Genomic DNA, 27,146 nt, shown 5'->3' with positions numbered 1-27,146 from the left:
GTTAGATGGTCTTTTAGGATTGTATTTAGAATTCATTAGATCTTTAGTGCTTAAATAGAATATACCTTCAGTTCCTCCAGAATTTAAATTTTTTTAGTGCTTAACCATACTGTTAATAAAGAGGGAGAGATAAGAGTAATGGGAAATGCAGCATCCTTTTCTTTTCTTATCTGCTTTTCTGGGAATGATGAAGCAAACCATATTTCGATGACTTCTCTGCTGTAAGCTTAGCAGGTGATTCAGTGGTTCTAGATAAAATGGCAAAGGATAAAGCAAAAATCTGACTATACTGTTTTCTTAAATCTCAGAATCTTTAAAGCATAGCCCTAACTTGCTTTGTGGATTGGTCTTTCATTTGTACCTTTCCTGCTTTGCTTTTCTTACTCTGCCCAGTATTATCATCTCCCAGTCTGAGATCCTCTCCACTGTTTGACCAGCTTTCTGGCTACAACCCAAACTCTGATATTGAATTCTCTTAGTCAGAACCTAGTTCTGGAATATATTTTAAGTTGTTAATGTGTCTTAGGTGTGTGGGAAGTCTTTCCATATGTAGAAGTTCTTACCTACTTTAGCCTTATCACCAGATTCTCTTACTATTTTGTATCCCAAGACATAAAAAACATGGGCTTGGTATTGCAGCTTTTTGTCTTCCATGCATGAGAAACTTCATTTTGTTTCCCACAGAGCTCAGAAGAACAGAATAGCAAGAGGACCCATTCATAGAGTCTTGAATGTTAAGATTCATAAATCTTAATCAAATACTAAGGTCTCCTGACCTCACTTCTAGAAGCAGAAGTTTCCCTAAAAATATTAATTGAAGGGTATTGCAGTTTCATTAAATCCTAGACATGTGAATACCTGACAATTTCTGTGCCAAAGATATATTACATTCCATTATGAAATAACCCATTGCCTTTTATTTTCCAATATTTCTCCTGGGAGGGGGGCATTGTATAGAAAGATTTAATTCAAGGTGGGAAACTTGCTTTTGTATCCTGCTTTAATACTGTGTGACTTTGGGAAAGTTACTACTTAACTTCCTTTTGTTCATCCATATTGGAACTAATAATTTTTTCTAAAGAATGGAGATAATGTAAACATCTAGTACACTATTTTATGTATTGGAGGTATTCATTACTTGGAGTTTTTGTATTTTACTGTTAAGTGTAATATTTGAATGACGTTCTCATTGTTCTTTTACAATCAGGAGCGGTTTCCTTTACCTTTTAAAGCTCCTGGATTTTAGTTAGATTCTCATGAAAACTGTGGACCTATGCCCCCTCACATGTACTTAAATATATTCATACAATATTTTGCAGATTTTTCAGTAGGATAAACTTTTGAGGCATAGGTCTTTGAACCTTGGATTATTTATATTAGCTGAAGAGTACCAGATTTCATCTTTCATCCATTGAGATCAATGACCTTTTGTGCTTTTGATCATCTCTGAAATTAAAAAGTAAACAACTCCTTCCATACCTCTCCCCAAATAATCATGTCAAAGATAAATAATTTTTCTTCCAGAAATTGACACTGTATAACCTTTCAAAGGATTTTCTTTGGGGATATAATAGATTAGAACATTTTAAATCACTACCAAAAATTTTCCTTCCTTGTTCTTTTTGAAATCATTGGAATCTTAACTCAGGGGAAAAACTTGTTGAGAGATAACTGGTTTTTGTATCTGCCTTTTTTCCCCCTATAGGTATGACAGGTGTCTTAGGGAATGATAAGATGTACTTAATATTTATAGCTATTTCCTCATTCTGTGTTTAAAGCCAAACTGTAAATTTTAATTTGACTTCTTCTGGCTTATTTTACAGTTTTTGTCTTTTCTCTTAAATATCGTGCATTGATTGCATTCCTTTAGCTTTCTTTGTTCCCAGCATCCCACTTAGGTTATTTAAAGATTGAACTAAACCACAGTTTTGAAAAGCAAGAAACAGATGTTATTGCATTGGTCAAACTACCTTAAAAAGGAGCAGAAGGACCTCATTAGCTCTTTTAACTTGGTGTGTGCTCAGATGTGTGTGGGGAAAAAGGGAAGAAGATCCAACTTTAGACATAGATAAGTCCAGATTTGAATAATATTATCAGTACTGGTTTTCTCACAACATTTTTAGTCTCCCTTTTCTTCTTGAATTAGTTTTATTTTCAGCTAGGCAAAGATGGCTGCCAAAGGAGAGGGGGCTGGGATATTCTAGCCAGTGGTGGCTGGGAAGACTCACCTCTACCCAAATCACATTGAATATTTTCCCCACAGACATGAGGGATTATGTTACTAGAAAAGTGGGCCGGGGATAAAGCATGTTGAATAGTAAAATTACAGTTCACAGTCCACTACAGGTACCATCAGAGGACCAGAAATTTTGAAGAAGATAGAAAGTTCACGGGATCGCATTGACAGCAAAATCTCAAAGGAAACTGGAACTCAAGATATCAGAGGTAAGCTCAGGTTTTCCTAGGGGAACCTTGGAAAGGCTCCAGGCTTGGAGTCAACAAGTACAGAGAACAGTAGTAATTGGGTAATAATCAGGAATTTTTTAAAGAGTTACTTTCCAGAGTGCTGGGTTAGTTGGACGTCCATCCTCCTCTTCCTCCAGTCTAAACAGCTCTGGTGGCAGTGGTGCCTGCCCTCAGGCCTAAAGTCTAAGAACTGTTCTCTTTTGAGAAAGTAAGACTTAACAGTTCAGTAGGACATCTGAGATCTTGGAATCTGAGAGAGTAGCAGAGGCACTGAAGCTTGCTTCTTCAGAGAAAAGCACTTTTGGTGGATCCCAGCAAGCTTGACTTCTTGTTTAGGTACCTTTCTGGGGTGCCTGCTTATCTGTATGCCCTGACTACTTAAATAGTATCACACTCCCATTTAAGTGAGACACCGTTTGCAGAAACAAGTCTGAACAACATCAGAGAAAGCCAAAAGTAATCTTTTATAAGCCAATATTAACAAACAATTGAGGAGAATCAAGATGGAAGCTGATTAAGAGGAATGAAAGAACACCTGACCTCAGATAAAATTCCAAAGAAAACTTCAAAGAAAAAAAAATGTAATACATATTTTACTAAGATTTAAGAACATGTTGCAATGATTAATCAGAGTTTCACTGAAAAAGTGACAGAGAACCAGAAAAGATTTTGAAAATTACAATGATAAATGTTAATGAGTGGGTTAAATAACAATTTAGCATTAATCAAGACTGAGTTATTGATTTTGCACTAAAGACGAAGAACTCTAGATATGAAGCAAAAGGAAAAAAGATCTGGAAAAATGGAGAGGTGTGGAAAATATATCACAAAGTTTTCACATCTGTAAACATTAGTTCTAGAAAAAGTACAGGAAGTAGGAAGGAGAAAAATACTGAAAGAAATAATTGAAATTGCATGAGCCGAAGAAAGATAACAAATTTCAGATTAAAGGAGCCCATCTAGTACCACGCAGGATGAATGAAAAAAGACCTACATCTAGACACATCTGGTAAAATTTCAGAATGCTAAGGATAAAAAGAAAATTCTCAGTTACTGCCAGAGAGCGGGAATGAAAAATGGAAAATCAAATAACTGAAATCTTAGCAGCCATGCTGAATGCTTGAAGACAAGCAGTATTTTCACCATTTAGGGAAAAATAGATTTGCACCTAAATTTTTTATACTTAACTATACTATTTATCATGTGAAACAAGTAAATTTTTACCGTTGGAAAAAATGATGTATCTTATATAAATATATTTGAGATATTATTATACAATGGAAAATATAATCCAAGATAGATGATATGGTGGTAGGGAAGTGTCAAGGGAGGAAAATGGTAGCTACATTGGCAATCATGGACCTTCAAAAAGAACTAAAGAGAACTAGAAGAAAATTCTTAGACTACATGGACACTTCTCATTCAACCAGTAATGTCTAAATAATATAAAAGTGCATTTCCTTCAGGGATTAGTATTTACCTAGTCATGTTATAAATGCAGTTAACTTTTAGTTTTTAGAATCAACCTAGAAAATATATAAAATAGACTTAATTATAGTTGTGAAATAGTTAAGGAGTATAGTTATAAACTTTCATAATAAAAAAATGTTATAACCCTTAAAAGTGGGAGATAGAGGGCAACAAAGGAAGAGTCAGTGTTCATTTCTTCAGTGGGCAGTCAATAGATAACACATAAAAATTAATAAATCAAGAAACAAGTTAAGTAACAGAAACTGAACAGATGTTAAAGTTAAGTTTGTAACCACACTACAAATCAGTTAACAATGTAACAATGTATTGCTATTTTATTGCAGGCAAGTAACAAAAAGACTTAACTGTTCATCTTGTGCCTTTGCAGCCTTTGAATTTTTAAAAATCCCACTTTCCTGCATCATATTTATAATATTGAAAACATTGCAGATGTGTTATATTTACCTAGTTAGATAATAATACTTTTATTTATAAAGTAACATTACAGGACCACATAGTTTTTAGAAACTATGTGAGGTAGAAATATTGGACACATGAAATTAATTCCAGGAAATTGGGAAGTTGCGTAGAATATATGAATATTTTTATGTAAGATGCATAAGTATTTCTTCACTGACTTTCCCTCTTGATTTTGTATGTCAATTCTGGACTCATTTCCATGATTCTTTTTTTAAAAAAAAGTTTGTTAAAAACTTTAGATGTATTAGAAAATTTTGAGTCCTTCCCACCAATGGCCCTAAATAAAATGACATTTTCTCTGACATACTGAAGACTGGAATTAGAAGCATGGTTTGTCCATAAGAAGGAAGTCATGTGATCAGGGAGAGCTAGCCACTGGAGACATGATTATCTTCTGGAAGAACTGGAAGAGTTGAAAGATGGGAATAGAAATGGCCTTTGTTATCCTTCCAAAGATGGGTCTTATTTCCCTGACTGGACAGTGGTTATTGAGTGAAGGAATTAATTTTATTTTGATAACCACTTGAACTTAAAGATAGGTTGGCATCCTGTTTGTCCTGTACATAGGTAAAATGTTTTTGAAAGCCTAATTTTAGGAGTTGTTGCATCAGAAACATATTTTGGGAAGCGTATTTCTAATTGTATGTTTTTTGTATTTGATTTTAAAAATCATAAAATCTTATGCTATTATATGTCTTTAAGTATTGAAAGTATAAAATACAAAAGACCCTAAGATCTATGTATATAATAATGATTCTACTTAAATTATACATAATTTTCTATGCAAGCTGAAGTGCTAAAAAAAAAAATCAAGTTATGCAAATATATACTCTTAAAATATTTTATGAGAAGTACTTTTAAAAAGAAGCATTATACTGGAAATCAGGGAGTAGTTTACCTGAGCATAATATATTTGGCAGTTCTGTTACACTTTTAAACACTTTGTAAGCTATTAGTTTTTCAGTGGCTACCATTTAAACTATTACTTTCACAGAGAGATGTTATGATATATGTTCTTGAAGAGGATGAAAATTATCGATTGGTGAGGGAATATTATGAATGTGGGTTGTTTGCTTTCATAAAACTTAGTAGTAATTTCATAAAATATGCTAGTGTTTATCTGTTACACACATAAAAGTTGTAAATATTAACTTCCATTTACTTATATTGTATTAGTTTTTTGGCGATTTGGTAGTAAAACTAAATATTTGAAATTTGTGAGAGAAGTTGAAAGTAATGGTAACATTACTTCTAACATAGCTATGTTGTGGGATATCCTCCTGATGACCAAAGAGTCACAGTTACAGTGAATGAAATCAGTATTTTTTTATATGTGTGTATATATACACACACACGTGTGTATACTTATATATATGTGTATATATATATATAAGTATATATGTGTGTATGTATGAGGGTGCTTGTATTGGGATCCTGTCTATAGATCCACCTTGGAAACTTTAGAATGTCAATTTATGCTCTGAGATTTTCCTTTTGTGAAGACCCCTGAAGATTCTCTATCTCTAGTCAGGATCAGGTTAGTGGAAAAGGGACCTTGCTTTGCAATTTTTGGGCTAGTTTTTTGAGAACATAGACAATTGAATGCAATACGTTTCTTGGGAGTTGGATTATGAATGTGAAAGAGTACTTGCAGCAGTTGCGTGCAGGCAGACCTTTCGAGATTTGCTGTGAATAGATAGGCCAGGAACAGCAGAGCGGTAACAGGCATCATGACAAAGCAGACTGATGGGAGCTTGTTGCCAGCAACTCCAGACCGTCAAGCAACCAGGGAGAGAGATGAGATTGCAAGGTTGCCTGGATAGGTTTTACATCCTGATTATCTTCCATGCCTTTGATACTATTGTAAGTGACCTGAAACTGTTTGTTATGTCCCCTGGAGTAGAACAGTTGTCCTTTAGAAAGGTAGTAGATATGGTGACTCAGAAAATTGGGTTTGGGCTTGTCATTTGTTGTTATTTGTGTTTTGTCCTCATCCTCTCCTCTCTCCACCACTGTGTCTGTGGAGTGGTGGTAGGGAGGTAGGCCCTGTGTGTGTGTGGGGGGAGGGTAGCGGGGGGGGGGCGGTATTTATTTTGCAAGTAGATACTTACTCTTTTTAAATATAGGACATTTAATGTATTGCTCACCAAATTGAGAGTGCTTTACTGTCAATAGATTTAGCCTATTTGAAACAAAACCCAAAAACATAGAACTTATTCCCATTATATATGTGCTGGTTTTTTTCTTTTTGAATGTTGTACAGACAAATTTGGGAGGTGAACATTCTCTAAAAACAATAAATATCATATCAATTTTATATGAAAGTGAAAATGTTAATCGCTAGACCCTATTGTGAAATACTAGGAAAGAATGAATTCATGATGTGACCCATCATGGGTGGAGACAAGAAATGCAGGTGGTCCAGCAGGCACAACTGTAAATTGCAGATGTGAAAGGAGGGAAAGCTGCTTTGTTTTTACTTTGCTTAGTGTATTACTTATATTTGGACAAGATTGTGCTTGTATTCAGTTCTGTTCTGGATGGAATTTACATCTGGATGAAATATTTGTTTAAATATAATAATACTTTTTGTACTGTTATGAGTGGAGTTTTGAGTTTTATTTATTAAAGAAAATGGAAAGGAACTATTTATCAGAGAAGATGGAAAAAAATCATTGAAGATTTGATTTTAAACTTTATGAAGAATCAGGATCAAGTTTTTCTAAATAATAGACTGTTGAAGGTACAGTAACTTTGTCATTCTATATCCACTGTGTAGTATAAAGCCTGTCACCTAGTAAACACTCAGTAAATATTTGTATAAATGAATGATAGTTATAATGGTCTTCCCAAAAAAGTTTACTGGAGCCTTTTTATCATGTTAGACTTGAGAAAAATTTTATTTAAGAAATAAATACTCTTTGTCATGTTTAGAATATACTACTTCATGGTCTTTGCATGATTTTATGTATGAGAGTATAATTTTATATATCCTTACTTAATTCTTTGTTACCTAAGCCTTTTAGCTGTTCCTCACGTATCTAAAAACCTGTCCCAACTGTTAACATTTATTTTGGAGGTTCTGGTGAAGTTTTAGTCACCGTTATTTTAAAATATTATCATCAAAATTAGACCTGGGATATATGTGAGGAGACTGTGAGAGAAGCTGTTAAATGCTGTTTGTGTTAATAAAAAGCCATCTTTTTCTTAGTTTGCATTCAATTTTTTTCCCAATAATGATGGAAGGATTACTTTAGAATTTTATGCTTTTAAAAGGAATAGTTTGAACTAAATGTGGAAGGCAGACTAACACTATTTTATTAGTTTAGTAAGAACATACCCAAAGAATTATACAGAATTATTATATGTAGAATCCTAATAATACTAAATTCTGACAGAAACTTCACAACTTACTAAGGTAAAGAATCTATTAAACCTAGATGAGATTTGTATTTAACAGTAATAGAATTTTTAGAAAATGAGATAATTTGTCAGTTTTATTTTTTTATAATTTTATTTATTTTCTTTTTGGTTGCACTGTGTCTGTTGCAGAGCCCAGGCTCTTGGTTGCTGTGCCCGGGCTTTCTCTGGTTGCGGCAAGTCGCGCCTACTCTCTAGCTGCAGTGTGCAGGCTTCTCATTGAGGTGACTTCTCTCGTTGCAGAGCGTGGGCTCTAGAGCACAGGCTCAGTTGTGCTCTATGTAGGATCATAGTTCTCAGACCATGGATCAAACCTGTGTACCCTGCATTGGCAGGTGAATTCTTAACCACTGGGTGCCAAGGAAGTCCCAATATAAAGCTGTTTTTTTTTTTAAAACTGAAGGATAACTGCTTTACAATGTTGTGTTGGTTTTTTGCCATACATAAACATGAATCAGCCATGGGTTTACATATATCCCCTCCTTCATGAACCTCCCTCCCCATCCCACCCCTCTAGGTGGTCACAGAGCAGCAAATTGAGCTTCCTCCATCATACAGCAATTCCCACTAGCTGTCTGTTTTACACATGGTAATGTATATGTTTCAACGCTACTCTTTGAATTTGTCCCACTCTCTCCTTCCTGCTCTGTGTTGAAAGTCTCTCCTTTATGTCTGCAACTCTATTGTTGCCCTACAAATAGGTTCATCAGTACCGTTTTTCTAAATTACACATATCCATTAATGTACAATATTTCTTTTTCTGATTTCACTCTGTGTAACAGCCTCTAGGTGTATGCATCTCATTAGAACTGATTCAGATATGTCCATTTTTATGGCTGAGTAGTATTCCATGGTCCATATGCACCACAACTTCCTTATCCATTCATCTGTCAATGGACATCTTGGTTGCTTCCATGTCCTGGGTATTGTAGATAGTTCTGCACTGAACATTGGGGTACATGTGTCTTTTACAGTTGTGGCTTTCTCAGGGTATTTGCCAAACAGTGGGATTGCTGGGTCATATGGTAGTTTTATTCTTAGTTCTTTTTCTTTAAGAAATATCGGTACTGTTCTCCATAGTGGCTGTATCAATTTACATTCCCACCAGCAGTACAGAGAGTTCCCTTTTCTTTACATCCTCTCCAGCATTTATTGTTTGTGGATTTTTTGATGATGGCCATTCTGACCATTGTGAGGTGATACCTCACTGCAGTTTTGATTTGCATTTCTCTAATAATGAGTGATGCTGAGCATCTTTTCATGTGTTTATTAGCCATCTGTATGTCTTCTTTGGAGTGATGTCTGTTTAGGTCTTCTGCCTGTTTTTTGATTGGGTTGTTTGTTTTTCTGATGTTCATCTGCATGAGCTGCTTGTATATTTTATAGGTTAATCTTTTGTCAGTTGCTTCATTTGCAATTATTTTCTCCCATTCTGAGGATTGCATTTCATCCTGTTCATGGTTTCCTTTGCTGTACAAAAGCTTTTAAGTTTAATAAGATCCCATTTATTTATTTTTGTTTTTAGTTCCATTACTCTGGGATGTGGGTTGAGTATCTTGCTATGATTTATGTCAAAGAGTCAAACATCAGGTTTTTTTTTTTTTAAGCCAGAGATTTATTGTTATTTTGTAATTAATAAATTGTCAAGTTGGTTATGACACTATCCCACACTGTATACCACCATTTGCTAGTGCAAAAGTTTTTAAACCATACTGAGGCATAGGGCAGAGAGAGCAGAGACACATGAATATCATCCTTAACAACTTCCTCTTAGTCATGCCTCCGTCTTAATCTTTGTACATGTTTTCTTCCAGGGGAGAGTGTCAGAACAGTGCGTAAAATAGTGGGCAACCCGCCATTTACTCTTTTAATACCAAGCAACTTACAGAAGTAATGGAATTCAGCTTGTGTTTCCCTTGATTTTACTAGTCTGAACTCATTTTAGGTTACTTTAACATTTTAATTTCCCTTAACTGTACATGAGAGAATATGATGACTAAGAGAATACTCAACCAGAGTCAGCCAAATTTACTACTGACCCCAAAGTTATGTTTTAATAGGTCCTAAAGGAATGTGGCTCAGATGGTAAAGGATCTGCCAGCAATGCAGGAGATTCCAATTTGATCTGTGAGTCGGAAAGATCCCCTGGAGAAGGGAATGGCTACCCACTCCAGTAATCTTGCATGGAGAATTCCGTGGACAGAGGAGCCTGGTGGGCTGCAATCCATGGGGTAGCAAAGAGTCGGACATGACTGATTGACTGACAGAGGAATGTACCACCCCAGTAGTTTGAGAGTTCAGCAATGGCATAGTTTTAAATCCATGTCTCCATCAAGAAATTTACTGTACAGTTATATTCAAGTATATGCAGAGGATGTGTGCCCTTTCGTTGGGCATATTCATTGCAGTATTACAAAATGTTGGAGCAACACAGTGAAAGTGAAGTCGCTCAGTTGTGTCTAACTCTTTGCGACCCATGGACTGTAGCCCACCAAGCTCCTCTGTCCATTGGATTCTCCAGGCAAGAATACTGGAGTGGGTTGCCATTTCCACAAATGCCCATCAAAGGGGAACTGATTATAGTACAGGATTTTATTAGTGAAATTTGAATAACTATCAAAAGCAGAGAGAGATATACATACACTAATCTGAAACAATTATGGAATATTACATTTTAAAATGGAGATGTAGGAAAGTATGTACGATATCCTTCTGTTTTTATAAAAAAAATTCTTGCACGAAAATATGCTTCATATATATAGGTTATTTCTGGAAGAATACACAAGTTGTGCCTTTTAAGGGTTGGTGAGAGATAGGTTTATTTCTCCCTATATTGTCTTTTATACAGGAATGTTTTCTATGTTTGTGCATTGCTTTGTAGATAAAAACCATAGTTTAAAGAAAAAGAAAGTAACCTATGAAGGTAATGAAAAGAAGATTACTGTGGTGTATTAGATATATCAGAAAGCCCCAGTCATATTGTAGCATGATTGTTTTAGGAGAAATAAAAGGTAAATTTATAGAGATAGTTACATATAGTTATGTTAGTAATGTATATAGACTATCAGAAATTTGACTAGATTTTGTTAGCCTTTTAATTTAAATTCTGTTTAACTTTTTAATGTATGTATGTCAGTTATGCTTGGTCCAGGCTATTTTACACTTCTGCTGAAATAGAGTAGAAAAGAGAAAAATAGAGATGTAATGACTACATTTCATACATTTTAAGAGGTGAGATTGGTTCAGATTTTCTTTTTCTAGGAGTTTGTTTTTATGTAGATGGGTGAAATAATTATATTTCTGCTGCAGCCAATTAAGTGTCTTTGTTTTGTTTAAAAATGTGGATTTTGAAAAAGTCTTGCCATTTCCTAAATAGAAAAAAAATTTTTTTTTATGGGAGCAGAACTTTACAAGGAAGATTTGATTGGAAAAAACCACAGTGTTTTATGTGGAGGAACAAAACCACACAAAATAGGGTTGCTTGCTTGTTAACAAATTTCTGTGTGTGTGTGTGTATGTGTGTGTGTGGTTTTCTTTTTCCTTGTTCAAAGAAATAAGTGCTGGGCCTAAATAAAACTGTAAATTTTAGAAGATTCCTTTATTTAGTCTTGCTATTTATTGAGCCTCTTCTGTCATTTTCCTCTACTTTTTATGAGAAGCTTTTCTCTTCACTTTGGACATTTGGAGCTTATTGTGTTAATTATTCTCCTTTATGATTTAAGTAGCATTTGTTAGTTTATGTTTGTTTGCATAACTGTTAGTAGGTTAACTATTATTATACTTTAATGCTTTTGCCCTAGGTGAAAATTAAAGATTTTAAAATCCATTTTAGGCAAATGGGGAAACAGGTTTTTTTGCCTTCAAGCTGTGATTGAACTAGAAGGAAGTTAGCTTACTATTAGGTTGTAGGATCTTACAGCAGATGTGTATGAATCTCCTTTCACACACCCTTTCTCCCAAAGTAACCTGTGCTGTGGCATAGGTCCTCATATTAACAAAAGAACCAGAAAATAAAATTTAGAAGAAATTATTACTTTGCTGTATAACAAAGAATTACAGAAAGTCTCAAAAGTCGATTATGTTTAAATTCAGTATTTCTGAGATCTTATTTCAATGGCCTAAAGATAATAATCACAGAACAAGTAATTCTTAATGGTAGCAATAATTTAAAAGGGATTGGGAGAGCTTCCCTGGTGGTCCAGTGGTTAAGAATTCACCTGCCAATGCAGAGGACACAAGTTCAATCCCTAGTCTTGGACGATTCCACCTGCCGCGGATATGCCACAGCTACTAAACCCACTTGCCCTAGAGGCCACGCTCTGCAACAAGAGAAGCCTGTGCACCGCAACAGAGTAGCCTTCGCTGACTACAACTATAGAGAAAGCCCACCACAGCCAAAAATAAATAAGATAAAGGGATTAGGATGCATAACTGGATATCAAATGATTCCTTTATTCATGCATTTGTTAATTTAATCAACAAATACTTAAGTCCTTGCTCTCTGCCAGAGACTGCTGGCTCTGGGTATACATTGGCAAACAAAGTGTTGCCTACTTTCATCAAGCTTGTGATCTGTAAGGGAGAGACATGATACATGATATATAAATATCTATAATTCTGTAAGAAAGGTATAATGACATCTTTATTAGCGAAAACTTAACAGTAAAGGTCAGAAAAGCTTAAGAGCAGCACTGTATTGTCCTAGAGCAGGGGAGAAAGAGGCAGTGAATGGTTTGATTGACTTGAACCTTAGGGGCCTGATGATTTGTCAAAGTTAGAAAGCCTATTCTTATCTTATGGGAAATAAGACTTTTTTAACGTTGAGTTCCTTGAATTCAAATCTGTCATTACTTGCTTCTGTTGGAAAAAGGGTTGAGAAAGAAACTTTGTTGTTGACTTCCCTTAATCTAAGGATGAGGCCATTTATTTGAGGTAAGGAACAGACTGAACTGGAAGTCGGGAAATAGTGAGAGCCAGTTTTCTAGTTCTTCATAAGCTGTGTCTCTACACTGGACATTATTTTGTTTGAGAAGCTTCCAAACAGAAATGTAAGCACTATATATGATCTTGGGATAATGTTTTTAATATCATTTGTTTTCCATTAATTTCACACATCCTTTGGAGTCAGACTGTTCTGGGTTTGAATTCCACCTATGCTTTATAACTGTACTGCGTGCAACTTGATTTTCTTATCTGTAAAATGAGGACCATATCATCTGGAGGAAGTATAGTAGATGGTTCAGAGGACAAACTCTGGAGCCAATTACCTGGGTTGAAGTCTTAGCTTGTTAATTTAGTTGAGAGTAAGTTGGGAAAGTTGCTTAACTTCTCTGTACCTCAGTTTCCAGAATGGAGATAATAATAGTTCCTGCCTTTCTTTTATTGAGATTTAATGAGTTAATATATACAAAATGCTTAAAATAGTTTATCACATTAGGAAGCACAAGGTAGTTATTAATGTTATTAGTTTCAATTATTATCACCTAGGGTATTGTGCGGAGAAGACAATGGCACCCCACTCCAGTACTCTTGCCTGGAAAATCCCATGGACAGAGGAGCCTGATAGGCTTCAGTCCATGGGGTCGCTGAGAGTCGGGCACGACTGAGCGACTTCACTTTCGCTTTTCACTTTCATTCATTGGAGAAGGAAATGGCAACCTGCTCCAGTATTCTTGCCTGGAGAATCCCAGGGACGGAGGAGCCTGGTGGGCTGCCATCTATGGGGTCGCACAGAGTCGGACACGACTGAAGCAACTTAGCAGCAGCAGCAGGGTATTGTGAAGGTTAAATAACTTGTTTGTTTAAAAAAATAGTGATTTGTATATTGCCTGACACAATAAAAATATCTTCTAAATAATCAGAAACTGAGGAGTAGATACTTTATCTCACTGAATCTTCATATATACCTGTTTAGAAGAAATTTTATCTGTCTTGTTTATTGTACCTAGGATAGTTTCTGATATACAGTAGACAATACATTTTTGTTTTTTGTTTGTTTTAAAGATTTATTTATTTTTGGCTGTGTGGGCTTTTCTCTAGTTGCTGCCAGTGGGGGCTGCTCTCTAGTTGCTTGCACAGACTTCTCGTTCCACTGGTGTCTCTTGTTGCAGAGTACAGGCTCTGGGGTGCATAGGCTTCAGTAGTTCTGGGTCCTGGGCTCTAAGAGCACAGGCTCAGTAGTTGTGGTACAGAGGCTTAGTTGCTCTGCGGCATGTGGGACCCTCCTGGACCAGGGATCGAATGCATGTCTCCTGCTTTGACAGGTGGACTTTTTACCACTGAGTCATCAGGGATGCCCAACAATCCATTGTTGAGTTAATGTTATCACATTTTACAAATAAATAAACTAAGGCCCAAGAAAATTACAAGGTGTTTATACTAAAAAATAACATCACTTTGAGGAGACATTACTGGAAAGGCCATTCATATCATCTCTTAGAGTTGACCATATGTGTTAATAATAACTCCCTCTAATTTTTTCCTTTTTCCTTCTCTTTAAAAAGACTCACTTTCTTTAGTTAGGTTAGAAAAATTTAGACTAGAGGAACTGTTCACCTTAGAGTTACAATTAAAGTTGTTAATCTAATTGAGTGATTACTTCAAGTTCAGTTTGTATGGCACTGTTAAAGTGCAGGGTTATTTTGTTAATACTACAGAACAGAGCATAAAACATTTTTCCTTTCCCATTGTGTTTTCTATATTCTAGATTATATAAGGAAGAAATTTGACAGAGTATTGGGTTGACCAAAAAGTTCTGAGTTTTTCTGTAAGATACTGGGTAAAGCCCCAAGCAAACTTTCTGGTCAGCTCAATAGTTTCACTGAACTGAGGGAGGCTCTATTACAGTGGTAAATATAATAAAAAATTAGCTCTGCCATGAGTCACCCATATTTGCTATTTAATGATCCAGAACCAGTGTTTCTAAATTTGATGCATCTGAAATATTTTAATCTTTTGTAGTATTTATTACGAGGGAGGGAGAGGCCATTTCTTTGGTTAGTAAATAAAGTTAAAGGCATTTCTAGAAGAAGCATATAATCTTGATGTGTTACGGCTTGCTTCAATGATTGTGAATCTGTAGAATATTAATCTCACTTCTCTTTGATATTTCTAAGCAATTAGTTTATAGAATACCAGATTAGCATTAAAAAGCTACATTAAATTATTATTTTAACACCTGCAAGTCCACTCCTATATGTATTATATAATGCATATGCCTGATGTAACAAATTCTTAATTTGATATCACCTTGCCTCCCTCTTTGTGTATTTAATACAGCCATTAATCTCACTACAAGGCTTTACTAAGGATAAATTGCTACGTAACCCACTTCAACCTCTTTTGTTCAACCAGGAAGCCAGACGTGTTTAAGCTTTTTAAAAAATACATTATTATTTATTTTTTAAAAATTTGAAATTGTAAAATTTGAAATGGTAAAACATAAGAGACTGTATCTATTTTGTCTGTGGAAATTACTTGACTGAAGTTTGCTTTGGAATAGAGCTTCTGTATCTTTAAAAAATACACAGTGAGTCACCCCCTGCTCTTTTGGTAGATGCCTGGCTAGTGAACAGCTAAGCTGCTTTAGGCATGTAATAGAACATTCCATTTCCTGTTCCCTTGCTGACACAGAGGAGTGTTCCTGCTGGCAATGATCTAATCATAGTGCAGTAAGAAACATGGCAGTTTGATAAAACATGGTGGAGACAGCGGCTGAAATGGAAGCATATGTTCTAGAAGACATTCTTGAGGTAGGGCTAGGTTTGTAAATGAAATGAAAGTTGAAATCTGAACAAAGAAATCTTATCTGCCGGAATTATTTTACAGATGAATAGATTAGAGGAGAGAGCAAAGAGAGGCAGAGCATAAAAGCAAGATACGGTCAGACCTTATTCCATGTGAGAATGTGGCAATCTAGTTCACACGATTACTAAATAAGTCTAGAATTAATTTGTTTAAACTTAATGTTGTGTAAATTGTAGATATATGTTTGATAGGGGGAAAAAAGAAAGAAGGAAAGGGCTTTGGACTTAATAAAAAGCCTTGTGCTGGTGGTGACCTTTAGATTAACTCATTAGAAGGTGGGGTCTGCAAAGCAGCTTTGAGTAGGTTTAGTATCATATGTCTTAGAATTCATTTACATATCTAAGCCCACAACTCTTGCTTGTAGTTAACTATTAAAAACAGCTGCTTATTTTAGTTTCTAGGGTAAAATTAAGCATATATCTCAATCTAATTGCCTAATTTAGCTGGTACATTCTGGTTCTAGGTTTTTCATGTTACTTTGATTATTATAAAATAAATTATTTAATTAAAAATTAAAAGACTGTAAAATTTAAGGCACCAGTGCTTGAGAGCTCACAAAAATCTGCATTTTGAGTCATGAAAATTTGAATTGTATTTTCTCTTTTTTCCTCCTTGTGTCAGTGTTACAGAACCTATTTGCGTATAAATCAGTGCAAGGAAATACATGTCAAAGTGAAACTATAATTGGTTTTGGCCTTGGATATAGTATACCATAAAATATTTTTATTTATAGATATAAATATTTAACTCATTTTCTTATTTTGGGGTCTGTAGGGTTTTTCCCTCCTTATTAAAAAAAACTGGCTAATTTTTATGATGATTTAATGATGATGAGTGATATTCCTAATACTTAGACTGTTAAGATAATTTATTAAATATTTTACTGTCCTCAGGAAAAGAATTTGTTATGGGGAGAGGGCTTAGGAGAATAAACTGCAAAGGGAAGCCAGGCGGGGTTAACAGGAGAAAAAAGCCTATGCGCATTATAAAGTGCTGCATGATCAATGAGCATTTTCTGGAGTCCCTCAGTGTGTGCTTGGAGCTGACATTGCAGCAAGTCTCATGGTTGTTCTGCAGAATGAAAACTGATTCTATTGTGTTATCTGGCTCCTTGGCAGACACCTGCCAACATACTCTTTCCCCCTCTCCTTAGAGTTTATTGTCTGAGTTGAATTCTCTGGTTAATTTCCATTCTTTTCCTCTTTTCTTTTTTTTAATTTTGATACTATTAGTGAGTTTCCTTAGAAATGGTATGGTAAATTATTCACTTAGAAATAGTGATATATATTTTTATTGAGGAACTTCTGTAATTAGCAGTGGTCACATGACTGTTAGTAGTTCAGATTAAACAAGTCTATTTATAAAGTTGTAGGAGGACATTTTTATTTGCTTTTTAAAACTTTTGCTTTGAATTTTAAAAGAAGTATACCTTATAGATTTCAGTAAATTCATCTGACATTTTCTTTGGTCATTTTAAATTTCATCATATAATGGATTTTAGAAGTCTGTTTATTTTCTGGGAAAAACCTACTTGGGCATAGTTTTGTGCCTTAAGTGTAAATTTTTCTAATACTACCTTAAAAGTTGACTTTTCATTATTCCCACTAAAGCACTAAAAGTGTTTAATGTCATGGTAAAATTTTACGTTACCTAACTTGTTCATAGTTACTAGTTAGTTGCAGAGGTTATTTACTCTCTGTAATTTTAATTGTTTGTCCTAATTTTCTCTCTGTTAATTTGATTCCTATATACCTGTCACATTAAACCATACTAAGTGAGTAATTTTGTCTTTATTTCATGTTACTTTATTTAAATGAGTATTTGTCAAGTATTGGCAGACTAGAAGTGAAAAATTTCCAACTAGTAATGAAATATTCTTCTTTTCAAATATTAAAAATACTCATAATGGGGATGTCCCTGATGGTCCCGTGGCTAAGACTGTTGTTAATGCAGGGAGCCCCAGGTTCGATACCTGGTCAGGGAACTAGATCCCACATGGCACAACTAAGAGTTTGCGTACCATAGCTAAAGATCCTGCATGCTACAGCTAAGACCTGGCACAGCCAAATAGGTATTTTTTTAAAAAGTACTCTTGATGACCTAATGCTAATAGTAAAAGATTAAAAAAGAATAAACTTCCTAACTCTGAAGCTAAATGTACCATTTTCTAAAGTACCTCATATGGCATATTTTATACAATGAGCTTCCTAGAAAATTTTAATGAGTTAACTCATTGTGTAAATGTCTAATAATGGATAATGAAGTTCATCTATATACCACAGTGATAATTTTATTATTGTATCTAATACTAAGCCATTTGAAGTTTATCACCATATTTTTTTCCATAATTTTTATCATTATGACTTATTTATTGAGCATCTGGAATTTTATGTAGATTTCTCGTTATTTACATTAAACACTGAATTCCTTTTTTTTTTCTGTCTTTGAATATAACTTGGTCTTTTGAATCATACATTTTACAAGGTACTTTTATTTAAGTCTTAATAAAGAGAAAACTTAAAATCAACATCATTAGTGAATTAGTGCAGAATAATTCTTGTAATGCTGTGGTTTACCTTTTAAACTGTGATTGTTTATTGTATATACCCACATGTATTTAATGTACATTTTTAAGTGATCATCAGTCTTGAGCACTGTAAGTTTCTTAAACTGATAGTACAACAGAAAAAGATTGATTTCATCTTGTATCATTGCTTCTCAGCTCTCTATAGTAATGGGTTTAATAGAGTAGTTATTTAAATTATCTAGATAATCTGGTCAGTGATTTTTTTCTCCAAACCAAAGTAGTCAAAGTGTTTCTGTTCTTTTTGCCCACCTTAACTAATATTCAGGAAAATGGCCACCTACAGGTGATAGGCAGCCTACATAAATACCTTTTTTTTCTTTTGCTTATATTATTTTTGCTGAGACATGATTATAATTTTAGAACTTTGATGTTCTTCCTCTGAGTCGTATGTAATAATGGATCTTAGTACTTAGAAAGATCAAGAAGAAAAAAAAGTTCTCCAGACTTTTATTTTTGGGGGGAGGGGGGAGTGTTTCCAAGTTTGTGTGTCCAAGTGCTATGCATATAAACCTGAGATATTATATAAGCTTTTAAAATACGAAAACAAAACATATGAGAGGTCAGATACTCAATTGCTATATATTCTGGTTTTATTCTCTTTGAACCATGTTCAGTAGTTTTCTTTAAGAATTGTTTTAGAAATGAAAAAATTTTATAAGTATTTCTTTTGATTTTAATCAAGTTCAAAATACTTTCTTCAGGGTATAGCATTTGATACATTTTTGCCTTTAAAAGTACCAGTGTTTTGAAAATAAAAATATTTACATTTTTAAGAATAGTAACTTGCTCAGTCTTGTTCCTGTGTCAGCTAGATCCAGAGTGTCTAGCTTCATTTTTATTTTACAGGTTGTAATATGTAAGCTAAAAGCCCTACATCTCTGTGGTTGTTGCTTAGATATTCAGGGGGTTGAGGATTTCGCTGAACTTTTTCGGGTGTAACTACATTAAGGATTTGATTAAACATATTAAGTAGGTTTATTATGGAACTATTTCTTGCATTTGTATTTATCTTGAGATTGGAGGGGTTTTAATAATCTTGAAAAAGTCACAGGGACATTGTTGTTTCTTTTTGATTTGTCACCATTATGGGCTAGTGGTAAATGGTACATTTTCATCTAAACAGGGGAAGTCCACTTGCTGTTTATGTAAAAATTATTTTTAGTAATGATATAAAAGCTCTGCAAAGTAAACTCTTTTGATAGTGTCCTGCTATATTTCTTTTTATTCTGTAAAATATATTGGCTTATGTAATACATATCCTTCATATGTTATATCAGTAAGTCTTCCATGAATTTCTAAATTCTATATCTACATAGTTAGTATAATACTGGTGACATTTTTCACTAAGAAGACTTGGAGTTACTCATATATGCGTGTGTGTGTGTGCATGCGCACCCCTCAGTCATGTCTGACTCTCGACCCCATAGACTGTAGCCTGTCAGGTTTCTCTGTTCATGGAATTTTCCAGGCAAGAACACTGGAGTGGGTTCTCATTTCCTACTCCAGGGGAATCTCCCTTACCCAGGAATAGAACCTGCAGTATCTTGAAAGAAAGAAAATGAAGTCGCTCAGTCGTGTCCGACTCTTTGCAACCCTGTGGACTGTAGCCTACCAGGCTCCTCTGTCCATGGGATTTTCTAGGCAAGAATACTAGAGTGGGTTGTCATCATCTTCTCCATCATTTCATGAGGCACCTGGTATTCTAATCATTAGCAAAAAACAGCCAGAGAGAGTCTCAGCTGTATACAAGGAAACAGTGCCCCAACGGACCCAGGCAAAACAGGAAAGCATTCCACTTGTCTCTTTGTCTAGTCTTTGCCAGGATGATTGATATAAAATGATTGATATTGACAGGCAGATTCTTTACCACTGTGCCACCTGGGAAGCCCCTGGGAGTTACTCTTGGGACATAAATATAATTTGACCTAGAGACAGAAAAGTTTAGCTAAATATGTAAGTTATTTGAATTAATAAATGTAACATTCTCCATTCGCTAAGAGGTTTTGGAGACATTAGACCTGTTGGCTATATTGAATCCTATAATTTCACTCCAGAATTTATTGAGCATCTTCAATATGCTAGGCAGTTGAAATTCAGTGAGATTAGTCCAGCTAGCTTTGCTTCGTCAAAGTAAAAATTCAGTAGACAGAATGTCTGTCATTGGTATTTAAACATTGAATTCAGGATGTGTATAGATGTATGTTTGAATGCTTGTATTTTACTTCATTTGTTTTTCTGGATAGTTTTAGCATTCTGATTTTTTTTAGTAAGCAAATATTTTTCTTTAAGCACTTTTCAGTTTTGTGTGTGTGTGTGTGTGTGTGCTTGTCTAATTGTTATGCCTATTTATGAATGTCAGGCTGTCTAGAAAGTCCCCTAGATGTCATTGTCATCTATTTATTTGTAAAGATTTTGCTGTTGCCAGTTATATCAGTATGTTGTTATACAGATGTTCATATAACACGCTCACATATGCTTGCTTCCATATACTCTATGTATAGACATTCACGTCTGTGCTGTATTATGCTTTATGAATACTCTTATTTGAAAGTTGAGTCCATCTTGAATGGAGGGGCAGAAGTTGCAGCATTGCTTTCACACACCAATTTTGAGAGAATGCGTATGAGAGTAGTAGAAGATGACTAAAAGATAGACTTAACGTTAGTTAGTAATCCCTCTAAAGAAGACTAATATTTTAGTGGAGTAGTTTCAAACCTTTCAAGTGAAGGTTTCAAACAGCTTGCAAAAGATAATGTAACTACAGATATGTAAATTAATGTTACTCTCACAAGAAAGTAATGTCAGGATTGTCCAAATGCTACTAGTCCCACATTAATTCAACATAGTCTGGTGGTTAAGGTGGAACATATTGTGAAACATGCATTAGGAAAGGTCTACATCATGTGTTACCTGCGTATACATATAGCAGCACTGGCACTTTCTGTTTGTGAATTATTTGGGTCCCTGTTCTGATGCTTGACTGAATCACTCATTCTGATGTTGAAGTGACTTGATCACTACAGACTTGCTGAATATATTTTGATGTATTCTTGCTTAATCACTGGTTTGGCTTTAGTACATAGCTTCCAGATTTGCCAAAACAAAGGTCTTTCAGGAGGTGTTTACAGATATCTTGAGGTAACTTTTGGTTTTGGTTTAATGAGTGGCTAGATTGTTGGCCATTAATATTGGTCTTGGATGGAACCATGCTTCCAACTAACTGGCTATATATAGACAGATAGATATATGTTATATGTAGAATACCCACATAATTTTATAGTGACAATGGAAATTGACCATATTAGTTAACAATTTGTTGAAAATTTTAAGTTATTATACAGAAGGATTGTGCTATTACAGTTTAACTTAATTTTATAAAAAATAACTTTTCTGAAAGAAAACAACTGAGAGGAATGGTGTTACTTTAGATTTTTACAAATACCTTTGAAGTCTGGCTTAATAGAAGATATGTCTGCTTTTATATTTAGTCTGTTGCAATACATTATATTTGAGGAAGTCTAAGAAAAAATATCATCTTAACATTTAGAATATTTTAATAGCCCTTTTGATAATTGTGAATATTCTTCTTTGATACCAGTCCTAAAACTATGATGGTTTCCTGGAGATTAGTTGTAGTGTAGAATCTGAAACATTATCAGTGAATTTTTTGAACTTTGTTCAGTTAAAACCCACTGATTTTTTATGTATCTTGAGTAGATCATTTGGTGCATGATTTTGTAGCATCGTACTCTGGTCAGTTGGAAAACACTTACTTCATAAGAAATTCACCCTTAATTTTTTTTACTTAATTATGAGTGCATGGCAGACAAGATATGATGATTGGTGATATGGCCTTGATTTGTGTTGAGGGAATAGCAGTTTTACCCACCATTATTTTTGTATCATCAGTGTAAATGTCAATACAATGAAACAGGCAAATAACATTTTAGTACTGTATTATAAAAATAGTTTTGACTTCACAGACCCTCTGAAACAGTTTTGAGGATCCCTATAGATCTCGCGGATCATAATTGAGTAACCGCTAGTTTAGTATATTGCCCAAGTTTACAGTCAGTAATGGCATAAAACTAAGATTTAGATTTAAGTCTATTTGATTAAAATGTTTTCTTTTACCATATTATCAAATTTTAAAATTTATTACACAGTCCCAACTTCTCTCACTTCTTTTGTCACTCTAGGTTTCTCTACCCTTCAACTACAATATAGCAGATATAAAATAAAACAAGGGAAAATTTTTGTGGAAAAAAATTTAAATACTGTTTTGCAATTCGTCATTCAGAATTTATAGAAAAGGATTTCGAAGATTCCTCCGTGAAATAGTGAGTGAAGGAAGCTAGATATAAGTAGAAGTGGTTTTGCTTGCACAATAACATTATGTGATACTTTTAATTTTGATAAAGATGAATAAAGATTAAAAACTTTTTCATCAAATGTCTTGTTATAGTTCAGAATGATTAGGAAAGGAGTTTATAAATTATAACTGTTTGAATTACTCATGTTAGCAAGTGGAAACAAATAGATGAAGTATGTGTCAAATTCAAATATTTTTCTCTTTGAAGATTTTAGGCTTCTTTTCATTTATTTGTTTATTTAGATGCTTTGGGTGTTAGTTATGGCACACAGGTTCGTTTTCATTGTGGTGCACAGGCTCTAAAGTGTGTGGGTTCAGTAGTTTTGGAGCTCAGTAGTTATGCACAGGCTTAGTTGCCCTGCGACTAAGGATCTTATCTTAGTTCCCTGACCAGGAATGGAACCCATGTGCCCTGATCTTGGTTATCCAGACTAAGCCATTTCACCTTCCTTTGCAAAGTAGCAAATTAAGTTGTTTAAAATCTACTTTATACTTTCCCCTTGTATTTGTATGTACTATGTTTTTGCCACAAATTAATTTTGAAATTGGCCCTGAACTCATGTGGTCTCATAGGAAAAGAGGATCTATAACATCTGCACATCTCTTGTCTTTACGCTTCTTAAGTGCTGCATACAACTCTTCTCCCCACCTACCAAATTCCAAGTGACTGTTGGAAGATTCTCTTGGAGAAGGGCCTGGCAATCCACTCCAGTATTCTTGCCTTGAGAATCCTATGGACAGAGGAGCCTGGTGGGGTTGGTAAGAGTTGGACACGACTGAAGTGACTTAGCGTGCATGCATTCATTGAGATGGGAAGCAATGTTGATCCACTGTTAACACTGCTTGTTGGTGATTTCTGTAGTCTGAATTCCTTTAGTCTCAAGCCTTTTATCATTTAGTCTGCTTCTGACTTTTGATACTTGCTGTCCACTTTGTTTTGATTTCTTACTCCTGCTACAGATTATCTAGATTCTTCTCCTCTTGATGTTTGGATATTTTGAACAGCCTAACTCCTTGTTTGTTGACCTTCTTATTTTTCTAACTAGTGTTTATCCTTAACTGGTTCTAACCTTGAATTGTTCTGTTGCCATTTCTTCATTCTTTGTCACATTCTACACTTGTAATTTATGCCCTGTCATCATGCAAAGATCAACATATATTTGTATGAACTATTTAAGCAAGTTTGAGAAATAGTTTCTAAATTCTTATGTTCCATAAGGAAGTACTGGTTAAGATTTTGCAAAAATTTGTGCTGGTGTTGAAGTGTTCACAAATATTGGAAAATTTTCCTTTTTATTATTTTGTCACATTTGTACAATATTATCATCTCAAAATATCTTTCTCATTTTATTTTTCCTATTTTTTTTTTAGTTTTATTTATGAAATAAATGGAGATAGTAGTGGATAGAAAGTTACTTTCTTCTAAAAAAATGTATTTAAGAAACCAAAATATTAAGAAGGCCCTATGTATGCCATATGAAAAAAGTCTTCGTAGGTAGATCATTTTGTAAATATTTTATAAATTACAAAGAATATATCTTTTATAAAGTATGATATGTGAGAATGCTAAATTATATCAACATTAACTTTTAAGTATTTCTATATTTAATAGGCTTCCGTTTTCATTGTCTTGAGCTTATAGTGAGATTGTATGATTTTCTGTGAATAGTTTTATTCTTCTTGATGTCCTCAGTGACTTAGCATTGTATCTTGAACACAGTAAATGCTTGTTTTTCATTTGGAGTTACACATGTACAATGAGGGAATTACTGTACTGTGTTTTTATCTTGGAAAGTTCTCTGAACTCTTAGTTTTGGTTAGGTATATACATGGAATGAAGCAAAAGAGCTAACAGTTAATCATGTTATTCAAATCAACCCAGGAGATCTGTAGGTTGGAGTTCTAACATAGTCTTCGTATGTTATTTGAAATAAGTATTTTTCTTCTTGCACTTTTTGGTCTCTAAAGTTAAATTGTACTGTATAGTTTTTCTAAGATCCCTTCTATATATATTAAAGTCTTAACTAGAACTCAAGATAGTAGCTTCAGTAACTTCTAAACAAACAGTTTGACGTGATGGTGTGTTTTACAAGTTTAAACTTGTTTTGCTTTGTTATTTCACATTTAAGAAGCAAATACAAGTGCAGTTTTGCACCTGAAATATTGTTTGACATCCTTCTATCCACCCAACTTTATTTTTACATTTAATCTGAATTGTTGGCTTTTACATTGTTTTATAATATTCTGTTACTACTTACAGTGTTTACCTGCTACCCTCTTCAACATCTATTCATTATTCAAAGTTCTCCTTCCCTAGGGTTTTTTTCCTGTCTAGCCTTTCTTTCAAGTTCATTATCTCTTACCCTGTTCTACTCTTAAAAAGTCATGTTAGACTGTGTATATTAGAAATATTTTAATGTCTCTATAATGTGCTTGATAAATGTTGAATTCTTTAATATGGATACCTTGACTCTCTTTAAAAAAAATTCCTTATGCATTTATGTAAAAGATATTTCATTCCACAAAAGAATTTGAAGTATCTTATAAGAGTATATATATTCTGAAAAATAAAAATACAAAAATCAGAAGTAGTAAGTTAATACCAGTGGTAAAATAGACTTCAGTTCAGTTCAGTTCAGTCGCTCAGTTGTGTCCGACTCTGTGACCCCATGAATTGCAGCACGCCAGGCCTCCCTGTCCATCACCAACTCCCGGAGTTCACTCAAACTCATGTCCATCGAGTCGGTGATGCCAACTAGCCATCTCATCCTCTGTCATCCCCTTTTCCTCCTGCCCCCAATCCCTCCCAGCATCAGGATTTTTCCAGTGAGTCAACTCTTCACATGAGGTGGCCAAAGTATTGGAGTTTCAGCTTCAGCATCATTCTTTCCAAAGAACACCCCGGACTGATCTCCTTTAGAATGGACTGGTTGGGTCTCCTTGCAGTCCGAGGGACTCTCAAGAGTCTTCTCCAACACCACAGTTCAAAAGCGTTAATTCTTTGGTGCTCAGCTTTCTTCACAGTCCAACTCCTACATCCATACATGACCACTGGAAAAACCATAGCCTTGACTAGACAGACCTTTGTTGGCAAAGTAATATCTCTGGTTTCCAATATGCTATCTAGATTGGTCCTAACTTTCCTTCCAAGGAGTAAGCATCTTTTAATTTCATGGCGGCAGTCCCCATCTACAGTGATTTTGGAGCCCCCCTAAATAAAGTCTGACACTGTTTCCACTGTTTCCCCATCTATTTCCCATGAAGTAATGGGACCAGACCAGATGCCATGATCTTAGTTTTCTGCATGTTGACTTAGATTGAATTAACTAGCAACAAGAGCCAAATTAGAAACTTGATGAGTTTTGAGATGTGTGTTGTTCATAAGCTCTGTAAGCATGGTGGATGTTCTGGAGAATTGATACATTTTATGGAATTTAGATCTTAGAAAATAATTTCTCTTTGTGCCCCTGTATTGGACCTACTGCTTATTGTATTAAATAACTCCATCCTTCTAAAAGTAAACAAGCTTGATATTAGTTTCTACAAAATGTAAGCCAAGGATTTACTGATAAAATTCAGTTGGGTTAAAAAAACTAGTACTGTAGCCTGAGTACTCAGTTTTCTGGTAGTCTGGCTTGTTTCAAGGATAAAATTTAGAACACTCAGAGCAGAGGTTGCAAATTCATGGCTTCTTGGCTGTATCAGACTTAGGAATGCATTTTGTATAGTTGACATAATGTTGGCCCACATGATGGTCATTTATTTAGATTTTTTAAAAAATTCATTTTAGAAGTTCTGTGTAGTTTTCACTGTTTGGGCCTTACAGATGTTCTATTAAACTTTTCCCTGTAAGGGATGGAAGACTTCTCTACCCTCTTAGATTCAGTGGTTGAGATGTGCAAATTGAAAAGAAGTCAAAACCCAAAGAAGCAATTAAGTAAGCTTGGGACTTATATGCCTTTTTTTTTTTTTTTTTTGGTTCCATAACATCTTAGTTGTGGCACACAGGCTTAGTTGCCCCATGGCATGTAGTATCTTTGGGTCGCAGTTCCCTGACCAGGGACTGAACCATTGTCTCCTGCAGTGGAAGGCAGATTCTTTACCACTGAACCACCTGGGAAGTCCTGCTTGTATGCCGTCTTAACAAAGGATGATAAATTGTGTCCTAACTAGCCAAGGGAAAAAGAATTTGGATTTCTCTGGTGGAAAATTGTAGGAGGGCAACAATATGGGAAAACTGATTGGTAAATGTTATTGTTATTCAGTCGTCCAGTTGTGTCTGACACTTTGTGACCCCATAGAGTGCAGCACGCCAGGCCTGTCTGTCCCTCACCATCTCCAGAGTTTGCCCAAGTTCATGTCCATTACATTGGCAATGCCGTCCAGTCATCTCATCCTCTGATACCGTCTTCTCCTTCTGCGCTCAGTCTTTCCCAGCATCAGCAACTTTTCCAATGAGTTAGCTATTTGCATCAGATTACCAAAATACTGGAGTTTTAGCTTCAGCATCAGTCTTTCCTGCAAGTATTCAGGTTGATTTCCCTT

At 34.8% G+C, this 27,146-nt stretch overlaps 1 protein-coding gene across 6 annotated transcripts in view; it reads left to right on the top strand.

The window, feature by feature from the left end:
* The window catches only part of ANKRD17 (ankyrin repeat domain 17), a 168,834-nt gene that overhangs the window by 20,489 nt on the left and 121,199 nt on the right, over positions 1 to 27,146 (top strand). For 2 of the 6 annotated variants that reach the window (XM_069594333.1, XM_069594328.1), the window contains exon 1: positions 15,439 to 15,587. The exons of 3 other annotated variants lie outside the window; for them this stretch is intronic. In XM_069594333.1, coding sequence (XP_069450434.1) covers positions 15,534 to 15,587 — 54 coding nt within the window. In that variant the 5' untranslated portion in view covers positions 15,439 to 15,533. Of the gene's footprint in view, positions 1 to 15,430; positions 15,588 to 27,146 lie in introns of those variants that run through there. One more of the 6 variants, XM_069594329.1, reaches the window with a different exon arrangement.

The sequence above is a fragment of the Ovis canadensis genome, chromosome 6, assembly GCF_042477335.2.
Source record: "Ovis canadensis isolate MfBH-ARS-UI-01 breed Bighorn chromosome 6, ARS-UI_OviCan_v2, whole genome shotgun sequence".
Classification (NCBI taxonomy): Eukaryota; Metazoa; Chordata; class Mammalia; order Artiodactyla; family Bovidae; genus Ovis; species Ovis canadensis.
The sequence above is the reverse complement of the archived record's forward strand: the minus strand, read 5'-3'. Positions and strand labels throughout refer to the sequence as shown.